This window comes from Bos mutus, chromosome 20 (genome assembly GCF_027580195.1).
Source record: "Bos mutus isolate GX-2022 chromosome 20, NWIPB_WYAK_1.1, whole genome shotgun sequence".
Taxonomy (NCBI): domain Eukaryota; kingdom Metazoa; phylum Chordata; class Mammalia; order Artiodactyla; family Bovidae; genus Bos; species Bos mutus.
The window spans coordinates 61,712,108-61,730,813 of NC_091636.1; the positions used below are offsets into that span (position 1 = coordinate 61,712,108).

The following is an 18,706-nucleotide window of genomic DNA, read 5'->3' on the forward strand; positions in this document are numbered from 1 at the left end:
TGCCAGTTCCTCTTCCAGGGGATCTCCCCAACCCAGGGAACAAACCAGTGTCTCCTGCATCTCCTGCATTGACAGATGGATTCTTTACCCCTGAATCACCTGGGAAGACCCACATGATCATATAATCTACCCTTTAAAATAGTCTTTCTCCCTGTTTGTATTGCTATTTTGCATTATTTTTCCTTGCATTGATCAGTCTCTAATTTATTTGAATTTTGCAATATCCATTTGAATTCTGATTTTATATTTTGAAATTCTCATCAGGTACCCTTATGTATTGTGACCTAAGAGAAGTCGAAACTATGGCTTCAGGAATTATACTTCTGAAAGGCCATTTGTTAAATGATACAAATGTGATTGTCATTTTTAAATAAGATCTTTCTGAAAGTCATTTACCTGCCTTAGATTTCATAGTCTACCCACTTTTTTCTTAATATATCACTGATTAAACTAAGACTCAAAACACTTTAAAATTAAGATAAGTATATGTATCCTATTCTTGATTTTCCCAGAAATAAAGATATTTCTGAATATCAATAAATTCAATTAAATAAGAAATTGTATAAATTTGTACACCAAGGTGTAATAATTTTTCCCTATATTATTCAAGTTGTTGGTCCTTATTATAGACCCATCTCTTTTCTGTACTTTTGGGAGACATTTCCCTTAATTTTAGGCCTCTCATGAATTTTTCTAAGTTTTCTCACTATGTTAGGTACTTCAATAATACACATATTTGAGATTATAAACCTGGTCCAGTTTATAAAGCTGGTAGTTGTAATTATAACCTCTGGAAGTGGGGTTCAAGGGTTTGAATTACTTCTCTACTAAATATAAGGCAAATTTGGGCAAGTTATAGCATCCCTCTGTGCCTCAGTTTCCCACTTGTAAAGTGACAGCAAGTTTATTATCATATTGGGTTGTTGGAGGAAATAAGAGTCAGTCAGTTAGTTCAGTCACTCAGTCATGTCCAACTCTTTGCGACCTCATGGACTGAAGCTTGCTAGGCCTCTCTGTCCATCGCCAACTCCCAGAGTTTACTTAAACTCATGTCCATTGAGTCAGTGATGCCATCCAGCCATCTTATCCTCTGGCATCCCCTTCAATCTTTCCGAGCATCAGGGTCTTTTCTAATGAGTCAGTTCATCATATCAGGTAGCCAAAGTATTGGCGTTTTAGCTTCAGCATCAGTCCTTCCAATTAATATTCAGGACTGATCTCCTTTAGGATGGACTGGTTGGATCTCCTTGCAGTCCAAGAGACTCTCAAGAGTCCTCTCTAACACCACGGTTCAAAAGCATCAATTCTTCAGTATTCAGCTTTCTTTATAGTACAACTTTCACATCCATACATGGCTACTGGAAAAGCCATAGCCTTGACTAGATGGACCTTTGTTGGCAAAGTAACATCTCTGCTTTTTAATATGCTGTCTAGGTTGGTCATAACTTTTCTTCCAAGGAGCAAGCATCTTTTAATTTCATGGCTGCAATCACCATCTGCAGTGATTTTGGAGCCCAGAAAAATAAAGTCAGCCACTGTTTCCACTGTTTCCCCATCTATTTGCCATGAAGTGATGGGACCAAATGACATGATCTTAGTTTTCTGAATGTTGAGTTTTAAGCCAGCTTTTTCACTCTCACTTTCATCAAGAGGCTCTTTAGTTCTTCACTTTCTGCCATAAGGGTGGTGTCATCTTCATATCTGAGGTTATTGATATTTCTCCTGGAAATCTTGATTCAAGCTTGTGCTTCATCCAGCCTGCCATTTCTCATGATATACTGTACATGTAAGTTAAATAAGCAGGGTGACAATATACAGCCTTGTATTTCCCTTTCTCTGTTTGGAACCAGCCTGTTGTTCCATGACCTGCATGGAACTGTTCTAACTGTTGCTTCCTGACCTGCATGCAGATTTCTCAAGAGGCAGATCAGGTGGTCTGGTATTCCCATCTCTTTAAGAATTTTCCAGAGTTTGTTGTGGTCCACACAGTCAAAGGTTTTGGCATAGTCAATAAAGCAGACGTAGATGTTTTTCTGGAACTCTCTTGGTTTTTCGATGATCCAATGGATGTTGGCAATTTACTCTAGTATTGGGTTGTTGGAGGAAATAAGAGTACGCACTAGTTAAACACTTCCAGGAGTTATAAAGTCTGATATCCACACTTTATATCAGGCAAGGACTTGTTACTCCATGTGTTATATCCAATCTGTTTCCTAACATGAACTGATTTCAACATTACTAAGTAGTAATAATGGTTGTTGTTGTTCATTCCCTGGGTCATGTCTGAGTCTTTGCCTCCCCATAGACTATAGCATGCCAGGCTCCCCTGTCCTTCACTATCTACCCCCTGGAGCTTGCTCAAATTCATGTCCGTCACATTGGTGATGCCATCCAACCATCTCATCCTCTGCCGTCCCCTTCTTCTTCCGCCCTCAGTCTTTCCCAGCATCGGGTCTTTTGCAGTGAGCCAGCTCTTCGCATCAGGTTGTTTTGCACTTACTAGGCATTAATAGCTTTTCTTGCCTTTAAAGCAAACAGTCATCCCAATGGGCCCTTGTCTTCTTTTCACTTTACAGTTAGAAAACCGGAGATTTGAGAACTCAGTTACTTGCCAGATACAAATGATTGACTAGAAAGCCCAGATGTGGCCCTGACTGTTAGCTTCAGAAGCCAAGCTCTGAATGTGGAGTTCCCTGACATTTCATCCCCAAAAGGCCAATGCCAGTGTAGAATATATATCTGAGCCTACCAACATTCATAAACTGCCCTTCACCTTTTCTCCTCTTACTGTGAGACGTGGTCTTCTCGCTCCTGCTCTGTTAATTGCATTTCACACTCTGCTTTCACCTTTTGGTCCAGTCTCCCTTGCAGCTTACGTGGTCTTAGCTCCCCAACCAGGGACTGAACTGTTCCCCCTGAATTGAGAACGTGGAGTCTTAACCACTGGATCGCTAGAGAATTCCCTATTCTCTTAAAATTGATTCATTACTCTGAGAGGTTTTTTTTTTAACTTATATCATCATTTTTTAACAATAGTGTTTTGTCATGTTTCAGTCTCCTTTTTTTTTTTTTTTAACATTTTATGTTTCAGCCTTAAGTCATCATCCTTGCCATTTTGCATTCCCTTCCTATTAACCTCTGTATTTTAAAGTATTACTAACAAATAATTTTGTATAGAAAATGATTTTTCTGATATTAGCAGCCCTTTTCAGGAAGCTTTAATATAGATATTTAGTTCCTGAATGAAAAAATTGTATTTATCTGAAAAAATGTCAGGTTCCCGTTAGTTTTCCCTTTTGCCTTTAATTTGCTGACTGGCTTTTCACAACTTGTCTAGAAAATGAAACTTTGTTTACCTTTGGGCATTTGTTCTTCCAAGAGCATGGTTATGCCTGGCCTGAATTTTAAATCCCTGTTCCCATGACATATAGCACATTGTTCATAAATATTAAAATGTGAATTTTAATTAGACATGCTTGCAAAATTTTGGAGAAAATATAAATGCTCCAGAAACTGCATAAAGACATAAGACAGATTTTCTGGTTGTGAACTTAATTTTTTATTAGTCTAATCCAGTGACTTTGAAACTTAATCCATCAGGGCAACCCTTGTCATTTCAAAACCTAAGTCTTTGGGGAGTATACACACTTTTTGTTTAGAAAGTTTTCTGAAATATTTTTCTTGTCTTCACTGTGTCATGGTGCCTGGTCTCCTGACTTTGGTTATTATAAGATTAAGTTTTAAAAGGTCATTGGAAATGAGAAGCCCTGACCTCTTGATTAAAATCAGTTCTCATATTAGAATAGATTTCTCCAGTTCACTTTGCAACTTTTTTTTTTATCATTTTGACATGAAATCCTTAACTTCCTTTAATATTAAACTATTATTTTTTTCTTTCTTTTATATTTGATTTTGAATATGTCTTCTATTGTGAGAGAGAATAAGTTTTACCACCATTTACTGAGTAGTGCTCAAAAAGTCTGAGTTGTAGGATGTGATTGATAATTGGAATCTAATTCTGTGTAGAACTTGCATGTCATATGGTCATATCTAGACACAGGATATATTTTTTATGAAGTATAGCTAATTTACAATGTTGTGTTAGTTTCAGTCGTACACCAAAGTGGTTCAGTCTTATATATATAGTATATTATATATATATATATATATATATGTATATATATTTGTCTTTTTTCAGTTTCCTTTCCCATATAGTTTATTGCAAAATATTGAGTAGAGTTTCCTGTGCTGTAGAGTAGGTCCTTTTTAGTTATCTATTTTATATATAGTAGTGTGTATATGTTCGTTCTGAGCTAGAAAGTAAAGGTGCCAACTAATATTAATCATGGATAATGATCAAACAGTTATTAACAAATCACATTCTATTAATATGGAAGATGCTCTTTTCATTGTATAGGTCACCTAAATCTTAGATGTCAAGTATTTTTGAGAACCAGATAAAAGTAATGATAGGAAACAGACTCCAGAGAACCCAGAGAGGAAACAAAAAGCTGAAATTCAGCTTGGAAATAGTCAAACCGATTTTAGTAACTGGCGTCAGATCTTCTTCCGACAATTTAGGCGTTATTGAAAAGATGCAAATACTTCTGGAAAAGCCAAGTCAGCACCTTATTTTGTCTGCGTTGCAGTCGGGTGGGTCTTCATCGCCTCTAGCATGCCTACCCTTCACCAAGGGTATTTGTTAGTATGACAGCTCAAGTTGAAAAAGAGACATATAAAAATCTTGTGGGTGTTGAACTTTACAAGAACTGTCCCGTCCTGCATTTAATGCTCTAGCACTAATTACAGACCCATGTCCGCCTCCACCCCCACGGATACACGCCCCCTCACTTTCCTTGTTTTCTTTTATTTGGGAAAAATGAACCACATTACTAAATATGTTTCACACCCTTCATAAAATTAATCTATCACCCCCTGAACGAACACTGCCTCAATTTTCTCAGCTGAAACAATGAAGAACTCACTGCCCACGAGTCCTTGGAAAATATCCCTTCCATTTCTTCTGGGTTTTAGCTCCATACAGAGTTTACGAGTCAGATGAGCAGACCTCTTCCTGGAAGTCAGTAAGCAGGAAACACATCACAGAGGCATTTTCATCCTAGAGATGAAAGGGTTGTTCCTGAAATACTCGGTTGGCCTGAAAATTCGTTCAGGTTCTTCCCTAAGATGGAATGGAAAAACCCCAACGAAGTTTTGGGCCAACGGAATAGCATGCTAATTGTCATTGTAGTGGATAACATTGGATGCGTTAGTTCAAATGTAACAATTTTGTTAATTCTTTCAAACCCTTGTGTTTTGTTTTGTTTTTATGTGTGTAATTTCCCCCCTGCCTAGACCTGGTGAACCGTTTCTGTGAGCAGGTCCTCAATTTTTTACTCTGTCCCTACTTTCCTGCCCTAGCCCCGTCCTCCCCCGGTGTCGACTCCGTCCCCTTGCAGCGCACAGGCAGCCAGCACGGCCCGCAGAGCGCCGCCGCAGCCACCTTCCAGAGGGCCAGCTATGCCGCCGGCCCTGCCTCCAGCTACGCGGACCCCTACCGACAGCTGCAGTACTGTCCTTCCGTTGAGTCTCCGTACAGCAAATCCGGCCCTGCCCTTCCCCCTGAAGGCACCTTGGCCAGGTCCCCATCCATCGACAGCATTCAGAAAGATCCCAGGTAGGTACCAACCTTTTCCTCTCCCCCCATCGCTGCTAAAGAGGTATTCTAACCAGACCTGTGACTGCATGATTGTTTTTTGTTTTTGCATCACTTGATTGCATCCGTGTCTCTGGCTGAGGATGAAAGGGTTGACTTTGGTTGACTTTCACCATCTTCTGTTTGATTTGGAAAATGGGTGTTGGTCGTGGATCTCTAGTACCTTCTGCAGTTCAGTAGCAAAGACTATCTTTTGATCCGAACATTTGTAGGTGCTTGAGGGTTTCAGCTGGTTGTGAGATCTGGAACAGCTTTCTGTGGTGCAGTAGAAACCCAGGATGGAGGCTGTACCGTTTGACTTCAGACACTGTGGTCTAGGTATTTCTTGTCTCAGGAGACGCGCACTTTGTCACCTTGTATGTTTCCATGCATGAGTGGAAAGTGGATACAGGTTACACTAAAAATTGGAAATTTAGAAAACCTTTGTTACCTTCATTTTTGTGTCTGAAAATAAACATCAGGCTGAAGTTGTTTTCAACATTGATTAAAAATTTGAATATAAAGTATTAAAGAAGTTGTTATTATTGAGAAAAAAAATTTTTTTTTTTGCTTTCTTGTTTCAACAGTGGCCAAGGCTTTAGTGATGCTCTACTTCTGAAATTGGAATTGAATTCCTGTAGAGTTAAATGATGTTTTATTCACAGGCATTTGATTTATGCAGAGTCCCATAAATATATATCTGCATCTGTGAATACTATAGATATGTCAGGTCCCTTGTATGTCTTTATAGCTGGCATCTGACTTGATTCTGGTGGTATACTTAAAATTCATCTCAAGGAATTTTTGGGTATTTTCTCTGATAGAGCACACAATGCAAGTGTACTGTATTGAGGGGTTTGCATAGATTCTTTTGTAAAAAGAAATCACCTCTACATACATAAAAGGCAGAATGGGACCATTTTATGGTATTCTTTAAGATAGCTTCTTTAGCACAATTCAAGCCTACTTGGAGGGCTTAAGGTAAATATTGTATGAGGTAAAACCTCCATTGTAAAGGAGAATTATAGTAAATGTTCACTGCTAACTACTAGAAATAAGAAAAATTCTTATATTTGCATTATTCAGCATCCTGTTCCTCTAGGCTTTCAGTCGAAACAAGGATCTCTATCATCTTTGTCCAGAAATTTGCTCTAAATCCTTTGGTATTCTTGGCAAGTGTGGGTAGAATGCTCTTCAGATAACACAACACTCTCTATTCATTTATTTTTAAATTTTGCTGTACTGGGATATAGTTTGTTTACAATAGGTTAGTGTCTGCTGTATAGCAAAGTGATTCAATTATACATATGTATATAATCCTTTTTTATATTCTTTTCCATTGTGGTTTATCACAGCATATTGAATATAGTTCTCTATGCCATATAGTAGGAACTTGTTGTTTATCCATCCTGTATATAATAGTTTGCATCTGCTGATGCAAAACCCCCAATCTATCCCTTCTCCAAAGCTCTCTGTTTTTAAATATTCTTTCTAAATATGTTATTGAAAACATGTAGAAATAGAACAGTAGCACACTCTTAAGGAAATGCTAAATAGGAAAATACATAATTGAATTGGCAGTGCTTTATTTAACATTTAAAATATAAATTGAGGATAAGCATATAATCTTCAGTGAAGAGGTTTTTAAATTTTCATATTAGGGGAATTTGGCCTAATAGGAATCCAAATTTATGTTTCTCTCACTACAACTTAGCTTCTTTATTTCATATTGTGTATTAAATGTGTTACACTTTTAAATGGCATATCCTTTTCATTTTATATTGCTCTCCCTTTTATAGCCTTTTTTCTTCTTTCAGCATATCATCATCAGACTGTCATCTTTTCAAGTTATGGATTATGTGACATATATTTAATGAGTGCCCATTATAAACCAAGAAAGAGAAATAGCTGTAAGAAATGAGAGCGAATAAGAGTATATTGGCCACTCATCCTTTGTAGGAGTAAACTTATAGGCAAATCAGTGTTATATGAATTGCAAGTTACTATGTTATTTTTAAGAATACTAATGTCAGAAAGAAAAACAAATATTGTATATTCACTCATATGTGTGGAATCTGGGCTTCCCTGGTGGCTCACACGGTAAAGATTCTGCCTTCAGTGCAGGAGACCTGGCTTCAATCCCTGGGTTGAGAAGATCCCCTGGAGAGGGGAATGGCAACCCACTCTGGTACTCTTGCCTGGAGAATTCCATGGACAGAGGAGCCTGGTGGGCTGTATGCTTCATGGGGTCTCAAAGAGTCGGACATGATAGAGCAACTAACACGCACACATACATAGGGAATCTAGGGGCCTTCCCAGGTGGCACTAGTGGGAAAGAACCTGCCTGTGATGCAGGAAACCTAGGAGAGGTGGTTTTGATTGCCGGGTTGGGAAGATCCCTTAGAGAAGGGAATGGCAACCCACTCCAGTATTCTTGCATGGAGATTCCCCATGGACAGAGGAGCGTGGTGGGCAGCAGTCCATAGGGTCACAAAGAGTCAAATATGACTGAGTGGACTTAGCACACACACATGGAATCTAGGAAATGGTACTGATGAACCTATTTGCAGGGCAGGAATGGAGATGCAGACGCAGAAAACCTACTTGGTGGACACAGCGAGGGAAGGAGGTGGTGGGATGATTTGAGAGAATAGCACTGACATATATATACACTACCATGTGTAAGGTAGCTGGTGGGACGCTTCTGTATAGCATGGGGAGCCTAGCCTGGTGTTCTCTGATGACCTGGAGGGGTGGGTTATGGGGGTTGGCATGGAGGCTCAGGAGAGAGGAAATACACACACACACACATATATATCTATTTATGGCTGATTAGTGTTGTTGTATGGCAGAAACCAACACAACACTGTAAAGCAATTATCTTCCATTTAAAAATTTAAAAAAGAATGCTAAAAGCATTGGCTTTAAATAGATGTTATTTCTGAAAAAAAAAATATTGTACCACCAACCTAAGGTCAGATACAGGCAAAAGAGACAGAACCAGATCTAGAACCAGAATTGAATAATTATGGCTTCATGTAAAGAGAACTAATAACCTGGCATCATGTGAAATGAGTACATAAAATACAATAATGCCTTTCTTGTAGAGTTTTTTTTTTTTTTTTTTAAATAAAGGAATGTGTCAGAATGTTCACAGAGAAGGTAATGGCATTCACAGTAAGGTAACTCTTGCCTGGAAAATCCCACGGACGGAGGAGCCTGGTGGGCTGCAGTTCATGGGGTCGCTAAGAGTTGGGACATGACTGAACGACTTCACTTTCACTTTTCACTTTCATGCATTAGAGAAGGAAATGGCAACCCACTCCAGTGTTCTTGCCTGGAGAGTCCCAGGGACGGGGGAGTCTGGTGGGCTGCCGTCTATGGGGTCGCACAGAGTCGGACACGACTGAAGTAACTTAGCAGCAGCAGCAGCAGAATGTTCAGATTTAACTGAGACATCCCAAATCTAAAATTGTAGTCCACAATCTAATGCTTCTTTTATGATAGCATTTTTGCATCTTCTTTTGAAGAATGAACTTTGGTCCTTCCTAAGTGAATGTTACTAGAACCAACATCTCTTATGTCTGGGGTTCAGAGTAGTTTATCTCAGCATTATAATTTATGATTTAAACTTTTCCAGCTTTTAGGCTTCTTTCTAACTTTTATACATTTTTGGAGACAGTGTGTTAAAGTTTTTTATGTATTATTAAATAGCCAACCATGTAAACCTCTTTACCATTGCAAACATATTTTTAGAGCACATTACAATTCTCAAAGCACTTTTCCTTACGTCTTTGATGTAATTCTCCTTTGTGGGAGGAAACTGATACCTGCACATTTTGTGCCTTAAATAAGTGGAGAATTGGAAAAATTGACCCATGTATATGCAGGCTAGACTCCACATTCTTAGGCACATATTTGCATGGACATTTCTATTTATAAAAAGGAAATGGAAATTGCATACCATCTTTTATGGTTTTCTTGGAGGATGAGGGAAAGCACCAGTTTGCTGTGTGTAGGAGTGAATGAAGGAATGAAGGTATTGATACAAATTGTCTAAATAGGTCTGGTCTGTCTGATAATTGCTGATGGCATGTGTGGTCTTTGCTTTGTTTTCTTTTTCTTTCTTTTCTAATATGTGACTTATTCATCTTATTGCAGACCAGTGTCTTTTTTCTATTAACGAGTTTCAATGAGGAATTTTGAAGCAAACCTTCGATTTCAAAGTAAGAATTTGAAATCAAGATAGCCCCAATTCAGTCATTAGACTGGAAACCAGAAGCTTCCTGTTACCTTTTTTTTTCCCTTTTGGTGTTTTGATGACTTATGTGTATGTATATATTTAGGCTATTTTTTTTTAATTCAAATATAGTTAATTTACAGTGTTATGTTAGTTTCAGTTGTTCAGCAAAGTGATTGTTTATATATATATTTATATATATATGAAATTATATATGTATATCTTTTTTTAATTTAGAAGAATTTTTCTAAGTCATAGAATATGAAAGGATTCATTCTAAGTAGTTGGCTTTTTTAAGCTTGCTTAGCTGAATCATATAGATCAGAGCAAAACTTTGGACTTTCCAGTTTTAACTGCTCTTGTGTATTCCAACAAAAAATGCACAAAAAACTTTTATAAAAAGAGGTGATAGAATTTGATTTCCTTAAGTCAGCAATAACTTTGAAAAAAGTTTTTATATAGTATTTACTTCATAGCAGCCTATGCTGAGAACTATATGTTAACTGTATATTGTCTTCCATAAAGTGTGAATTTCTTAAGTATCATCACAGCTACTATGTTGTTGGTGCTATGCCAAATATTGAGTTTAATATATGTTGTTTTTAAACATGTAGGTCATATAAATCTTAAAATGAACTTATATGAAAGGACTCAGTAACATTGGAAGTGATCATTCATAGCATCTTTATTTTAAAAATGTGATTGATGAAATAACCAGAAAAAAAGCAAAACTCATGTACCTGGCATACTGATGGTGTTACAAATATTCTTCTCCGTAAAAGAAGAAAAAGTTACGGCTAATACATTTACTGACATAGCTTAATGTGTAGGCTGCATCATGAATAGCATCTTTTAATCAAGTTTGATTGATCCTGTTTCAGGATATTGTAATCCTTGATGTACACCGTCTCAAAAGCAGGTTTTCAAACATGATAAAGGAATCTAACATTTTGCAAACATGTTTCACAGTGAAACTCTATATTCTTTTTGTTATTCATTGTAATGGATAAATAAATACAGTGACACATCCTCGATGCTGAATTTGAGCCCAAATTAGCAACTGGACTTTCAGTTGGCTCTGTCAGACCTGTTCTCCATGTTTTGCTTCAAGCCACAGTATTTGACCAATAATCTTAAACTATGAACTTTTAAGTTGACTCATTGGAAAAGACTCTGATGCTGGGAGGGATTGGGGGCAAGAGGAGAAGGGGACGACAGAGGATGAGATGGCTGGATGGCATCACTGACTCGATGGATGTGAGTCTCAGTGAACTCCGGGAGTTGGTGATGGACAGGGAGGCCTGGCATGCTGCGATTAATGGGGTTGCAAAGAGTCGGACACGACTGAGCGACTGATCTGATCTGATGAACTTTTAAAAAATTACCTAGTGTCTTGCTAAAATTATTATTGGATGTTATATTAGTAGATATTATTAAGAAATACTGCTTATAAATATCATTGTTGTTGTTTAGTCACTAAGTCATGTCCAACTCTTTTCTGGTCCCATGGACTGCAACCCACCAGACTCCTCTGTCCATGGGATTTCCCAGGCAAGAGTATTCGAGTAGGTTGCTATTGCCTTCTGTGATCAAACCCGTGTCTTCTACTTTGGCAGGTGGATTCTTTACAGCTAAGCCACCTGGGAAGCCCCATTAATATCATTAGGAAAATCTAGGTTGCAGTTTCCCTGGTGGCTCATAGCTTCACTGAGTTATGCAAGCCCCTTCACAACAACAAGGCTGTGATTCATGAAAGGGATGGTTCATGACCAGTATGAAAAGACAAAAAGATATGACACTGGAAGATAAGCCTCCCCCAGGTTGGAAGATGTCCATTATGCAACTGGGGAAGAGTAGAGGGCAATTACTCTATGACCTAAATAAAATCCCTTATGATTATTCAGTGGAAGTAACAATAGAGTCAAGGAATTAGATCTGGTGGATAGAGTGCCTGAAGAACTATGGATGGAAGTTGTTAATATCATACAGGAGGCAGTAACCAAAACCATCCCAAAGAAAAAGAAATGCAAGAAGGCAAAATGGTTGTCCGAGGCGGCTTTACAGATAGCTGAGGAAAGAAGTGAAAGGCAAGGAGAAAGGGAAAGATATGCCCAACTGAATGCAGAGTTCCAGAGAATATCAAGGAGAGATAAGAACACCTTCTTAAATGAATGATTCAAAGAATTAGAGGAAAGCAATAGAATGGGAAAGACCAGAGATCTCCTCAAAAAACTGGAGATGTCAAGGGAACATTTCATGCAAGGACGGGCATGATAAAGGACAGAAATGGTAAGGGCCAAACAGAAGCAGAAGAGATTAAGAAGAGGTGGCAAAAATACACAGAAGAACCATACAGAAAAGGTCTTAATGACTGGAATAACCACAATGGTATGATCACTCACCTAGAGCCAGACATCCTGGAGTGTGAAGTCAAGTGGTCCTTAGGAAGGATTACTACAAAAACTATATATAAATGGTTAGATAGCATCACGGACTCAATGGGCAGGAATCTGAGCAAACTCCAGCATCAGTGTTCTTTGCCGGTGAGTTGGCTATTCACACCAAGTGGCCAAGGTATCGGAGCTTCAGCTTCAGCATCAGTCCTGCTAATGAATATTCAGGGTTGATTTCCTTTAGGACTGCCTGGTTTGGTCTCCTTGCTATCCAAGGAATTGTCAAGAGTCTTCTCCAGCACCACAGTTCAAACACATCAATTCTTCAGCATTCAGCCTTCTTTATGGTCCACTTCTCACATCCATACATGTACTGCTGGAAGAATCGTAGCTTTGACTATGCAGACCTCTGTTGGCAAACCATAGCTTTGACTATGCAGACCTCTGTGGCTTTTTAATATGCTGTCTAGATTTGTCATAGCTTTTCTTCCAAGCAGCAAGCATCTTTTAATTCCGTGGCTGCAGTCACTGTCTGCAGTGCTGACTGTCATTCTTGGCATGTTGTGACTTCCAGTAAAAAATACACCGTCATCTGAAACGTGGGCCCAGTGAGAAGCCAGCACCAGTGTGTAGAGGAAATATGATAGTTCTGAACTGCTGTGTTTTGTTTGGTTATATCGGTTAAGTAGAGATGCACACGTTCTCCCCTCTGACCCCAGGCGATGATCTTGGGCAGCCTGCCTGCTCTCCCCTCCCACGGGAGGAGGAGAGGAGGTCTGGGTTATAAAGGGCATCCAATACATGGGGGAAAGGACCCTTAGTCAGTCATGATTCCGGGTGTGATGTTCACCTGCCCTGCCCTTAGTGTCCATGTATTTAAAACAGAAATCATAAAAGCACCTTCCTGATAAAGTTGTAAGGTGAAATATGTTAAGACCTTGAGGTCGTTGGGACATTTCCTGGCTTAGGGAAGGGCCCATTGTTACCACCACTGGCTCTCTGCTGGCACTTCGGCTCCTGCCATCAGGGGCACCAAGATTAGAACTGAGAATGACCCTTGGGAGTCAGAGACATGGACAAAGTGATGAAGGCAGAGAGGCCATGAGCTGTGTGGTGGGAAAGACCAAGGCACAGATCCTGGGGCATGCCCTGCTAAGGGACCAGAGAAGGGAAGGGACCTAGTGAGGTGGGAGCAGAGGCCAGTGAGGGGGCAAGGAGGGAGGGCACGTTGAGACCTGGGCCTTCCTGGCCAGGACACACAATCAGAAGATGGAAGAGAAGATGTCCCTGCAGAAAGGATTTTGTTTGTTTTGCTAAAGCCTGCTTTTCAGGATTCCTTTTATCAATTAAAAGGAAAAGTACAGTTTACACACAATACTTGTCTGTGCACGTATTGATTTTCCAGGAGCCCAGATTACTCATTTTGCCCTCTGTCTTCAGCATCACTAGTAGGAGTGAACGATTGCATTTCTGGAATAGTGACTCATTTCTTTCTTTTTTTTTTTATTTTTTAATATAAATTTATTTATTTTAATTGGAGGTTAATTACTTTACAATATTGTATTGGTTTTGCCATACATCAACATGAATCTCATCTGTACCAGAGTGGGTTCCGGCACAGAGACCTCGACCACATCCCAGAAGTAAGAGTGATGGATCAGAGATAGTCAAAGGTGATGAGTCACTCTACCTGGGGTCCTAACTAGTTGGTTAATGAATCGTTAGCTGATCCTCAGGAGTTGTGAAAGTAGAAATCTCTGTTTTGTGTTTTTCTGGTTTGCAGACTTTCCTCTTGACAGCCAGCCAGTTCTTTCCCTCAGTCCACGTGCTTTTGGTAAAACAGGCTCTACCCTCTGTTTAGTAGGTGAGCCTGTAGCTCACACCTGGTCCAAGAGCCTCCTTGGGGTCCCCATCTACTAGCAAAGCCCCCAGCAGTGCAGAAGAGCCCGAGAAACTCAAGTCCCTATAAAGTGGGCCGTGTGCATTCTGGACTTCCCTGCTTCATTTGGGGCAAAAAGCCAAGTCCAGGCTCTCTAGACCCCATCACAGGGGCAAAAGCTACTGTGCATCCTCCCTCTCCTTCCAGTAGAATTCCTTCTGCCCTGCCTATTCTCTCTGGAGGTGGCCGTGGTGGTTCTAGGTTTGGTCTCCATAATGAAGCCAGGCCTGTTTGCCTTTGCTCACTTAACCTGTGTCTCTAATGTTTTACCTGTGTGTCCATCATATGTCCTAATGCAGACTTTCCAGAACTTGCTTTTAACCCCTCTGCTTAAAACCAACTACTCTCACTCCCTGTCCCAGGAACTGAGATAGTATTTTTCCCTCTGATTCAATGGGCTTCCCTGCTGGCTCAGATGGTAAACAGTCTGCCCACAGTGCGGGAGACCCAGGTTCGATCCCTGAGTGTAGAAGATCCCTGAGTTTGGAGGAGGCATGGCAACCCACTCCAGTATTCTTGCCTGGAAAATTCCCTGGGACAGAGTGCACTGGCAGGCAATAGTCTATGGGGTCACATGTGTCGGACATGCCTGAGCGACTAACACTTTCACTTTCCTGATTCAAAACAACTGGAAACTTGCATTCAGTAGTTAAATTACCATGAAATCTTTACCAAATAGGTTTATAGGTGAGATGAACTTTGCTGACACCATCCAGCAACAGAGGATCTCAGCTCCCTAGAAGTCAGACCTCTATGAAATGTCAAGCATCTTTAGTCTTAATTTTAAGGTCCCCTATAATGATAAGTACAATGATAACATCAAAATAAGGATAGTTCAGTGCAGTTCAGTCGCTCAGCCATATCTGGCTCTTTGTAACCCCATGAACAGCAGCACGCCAGGCTTTCCTGTCCATCACCAACTCCCGGAGTCCACCCAATCCCACGTCCATCGAGTCAGTGAGCCATCCAACCATCTCATCCTCTGTCGTGCCCTTCTCCTCCTGCCCTCAATCTTTCCCAGCATCAGGGTCTTTTCCAAAGAGTCAGCTCTTTGCATCAGGTGGCCAAAGTATTCTAGTTTCAGCTTCAGCATCAGTCCTTCCAATGAACACCCAGGACTGATTTACTTCAGGATGGACTGGTTGGATCTCCTTGCAGTCCAAGGGACTCTCAAGAGTCTTCTCCAACACCACAGTTCAAAAGCATCAATTCTTTGGCACTCAGCTTTCTTCACAGTCCAACTCTCACATCCATACATGACCACTGGAAAAACCATAGCCTTGACTAGACGGACCTTTTTTGGCAAAGTAATGTCTCTGCCTTTAATATGCTGCCTAGGTTGGTCATAACTTTCCTTCCAAGGAGCAAGCGTGTTTTAATTCGGAGAAGGCAATGGCACCCCACTCCAATACTCTTGCCTGGAAAATCCCATGGAGAGAGGAGCCTGGTAGGCTGCAGTCCATGGGGTCGCTAAGAGTCGGACATGACTGAGCAACTTCACTTTCACTTTTCACTTTCCTGCATTGGAGAAGGAAATGGCAACCCACTGCAGTGTTCTTCCCTGGAGAATCCCAGGGATGGGGGAGCCTGGTGGCTGCCGTCTATGGGGTCACATAGAGTCGGACACGACTGAAGTGACTTAGCAGCAGCAGCAGCAGCAATCACCATCTGCAGTGATTTTGGAGCCCAGAAAAATAAAGTCAGCCACTGTTTCCCCATCTATTTGCCATGAAGTGATGGGATCGGATGCCATGATCTTAGTTTTCTGAATGTTGAGCTTTAAGCCAACTTTTTCACTCTGCTTTTTCACTTTCATCAAGAGGCTCTTTAGTTCTTCTTCACTTTCTGCCATAAGGGTGGTATCATCTTCATGTCTAAGGTTATTGATATTTCTCCCGGCAATCTTGATTCCAGCTTTTGCTTCTTCCAACCCAGCATTTCTCATGATGTACTCTGCCTATAAATTAAATAAGCAGGATGACAATATACAGCCCTGGCGTTCTCCTTTACCTATTTCAAACCAGTCTGTTGTTCCATGTCCAATTCTAACTGTTGCTTCCTGACTTGCATACAGGTTTCTCAAGAGGCAGGTCAAGTGGTCTGGTATTCCCATCTCTTTCAGAATTTTCCACAGTTTATTGTGATCCACACAGTCAAAGGCTTTGGCATAGTCAATAAAGCAGAAATAGATGTTTTTCTGGGACTGTCTTGCTTTTTCGATGACCAGCAGATGTTGGCAATTTGATCTCTGGTTCCTCTGCATTTTCTAAAACCAGCTTGAACATCTGGAAGTTCACAGTTCACATATTGCTGAAGCCTGGCTTGGAGAATTTTAAGCATTACTTTACTAGCATGTGAGATGAGTGCAATTGTGTGGTAGTTTGAGCATTTTTTGGCAATACCTTTCTTTGGGATTGGAATGAAAACTGACCTTTTCCAGTCCTGTGGCCACTGCTGAGTTTTCCAAATTTGCCAGCATATTGAGTGTGGCACTTTAACAGCATCATCTTTCAGGATTTGAAATAGCTCAACTGGAATTCCACCACCTCCACTAGCTTTGTTTGTAGTGATGCTTCCTAAGGCCCACTTGACTTTACATTCCAGGATATCTGGCTCTAGGTGAGTGATCACACCACCGTGATTATTTGGGTCGTGAAGATCTTTTTTGTACAGTTCTGTGTATTCTTGCCACCTCTTCTTAATATTTTCTGCTTCTGTTAGGTCCCTACCATTTCTGTCCTTTATTGAGCCCATCTTTGCATGAAATGTTCCCTTGGTATCTCTAATTTTCTTGAAGAGATTGCTAGTCTTTCCCATTCTGTTGTTTTCCTCTATTTCTTTGCATTGATTGCTGAGAAAGTCTTTCTTATCTCTCCTTGCTATTCTTTGGGACTCTGCATTCAAATTGGTATATCTTTCCTTTATTCTTTTACTTTTCGCTTCCTTTCTTTTCACAGCTATTTGTAAGGGCTCCTCTTACAAATAGCTCCTTTTACAAAGCAAAAGACAGCCATTTTGCTTTTTTGCATTCCTTTTTCTTGGAGATGGTCTTGATTCCTGTCTCCTGTACAATGTCATGAACCTCCATCCATAGGCACTGTCTATCAGATCTAGTCCCTTAAATCTGTTTTTCATTTCCACTGTATAGTCATAAGGGGTTTATTTTGGGTCATACCTGAATGGTGTAGTGGTTTTCTCCACTGTCTTCAATTTCGGTCTGAATTTGGCAATAAGGAGTTCATAATCCGAGCCACAATCAGCTCCCAGTCTTGTTTTTGCTGACTGTATAGAGCTTCTCCATCTTTGGCTGCAAAGAATATGATCAGTCTGATTTCGGTGTTGACCTTCTGGTGATGTCTATGTGTAGAGTCTTCTCTTGTGTTGTTGGGAGAGGGTGTTTGCTATGACCAGTGCATTCTCTTGGCAAAATTCTATTAGCCTTTGCCCTGCTTCATTGTGTACTCCAAGGCCAAATTTGCCTGTTATTCCAGGTGTTTCTTGACTTCCTACTTTTGCATTCCAGTCCCCTATAATGAAAAGGACATCTTTTTTGGGTATTAGTTCTAGAAGGTCTTGTAGGTCTTCATAGGACTGTTCAACTTCAGCTTCTTCAGCGTTACTGGTCGGGGCATAGACTTGAATTACCGTGATATTGAATGGTTTGCCTTGGAAATGAACAGAGATCATTCTGTCCTTTCTGAAATTGCATCCAGGTACTGCATTTTGGACTCTTTTGTTGACTATGATGGCTACTCCATTTCTTCTAAGGGATTCCTGCCCACAGTAGTAGATATAATGGTCATCTGAGTTAAATTCACCCATTCCAGTCCATCTTAGTAAGGATAATTGATGGTTTAAAGGGATGTCCTATTGAATTCCTAAGTAAAGGAAATAATTAGTTTGCAATGATTTTACTATACTCTCAGTGTATGACTTGAGTTTGTAATTCATGTTACTTCCTGCTTTGAGGTTAATCTGTTTTTTCACTGATAACCAGGTTCCTGTGTTACCTACTGAATTTAGATATTCTCATGCTAAAAGTGGAACTTCCCGGGATGCTGGGAAAGATAGAAGGCATGAGAAGGGGACAACAGAGGATGAGATGATTGGATGGCATCACCAACTCAATGGACATGAGTTTGAACAAGCTGCAGGAGTTGGTGATGAACAGGGAAGCATGGTGTGCTGCAGTTCATGGGGTGACAACGAGTAGGACATGGCTGAGCTGAGCTGAACAGGTGTCTCTAGTGGTAAAGAACCCACCTCCCACTGCAGGAGACATAAGAGATCTGGCTTAGGAAGATCCCCTGGAGGAGGAAACCTCAACCCACTCCAGTATTCTTGTCTGGAAAATCCCATGGACAGAGAATCCTGGCAGGCTATGGTCCAGAACTGAAGCAACTTCTCACATGCTGAAGAAAGGGTAGGGTCTTGCAGAT

The 18,706-nt window shown here is 40.3% G+C and overlaps 1 protein-coding gene across 1 annotated transcript in view; it reads left to right on the forward strand.

The window, feature by feature from the left end:
* The window catches only part of CTNND2 (catenin delta 2), a 1,090,646-nt gene that overhangs the window by 668,139 nt on the left and 403,801 nt on the right, over nt 1-18,706 (forward strand). The window contains 1 exon segment of the mRNA XM_070357848.1: nt 5,422-5,677. Coding sequence (XP_070213949.1) covers nt 5,422-5,677 — 256 coding nt within the window.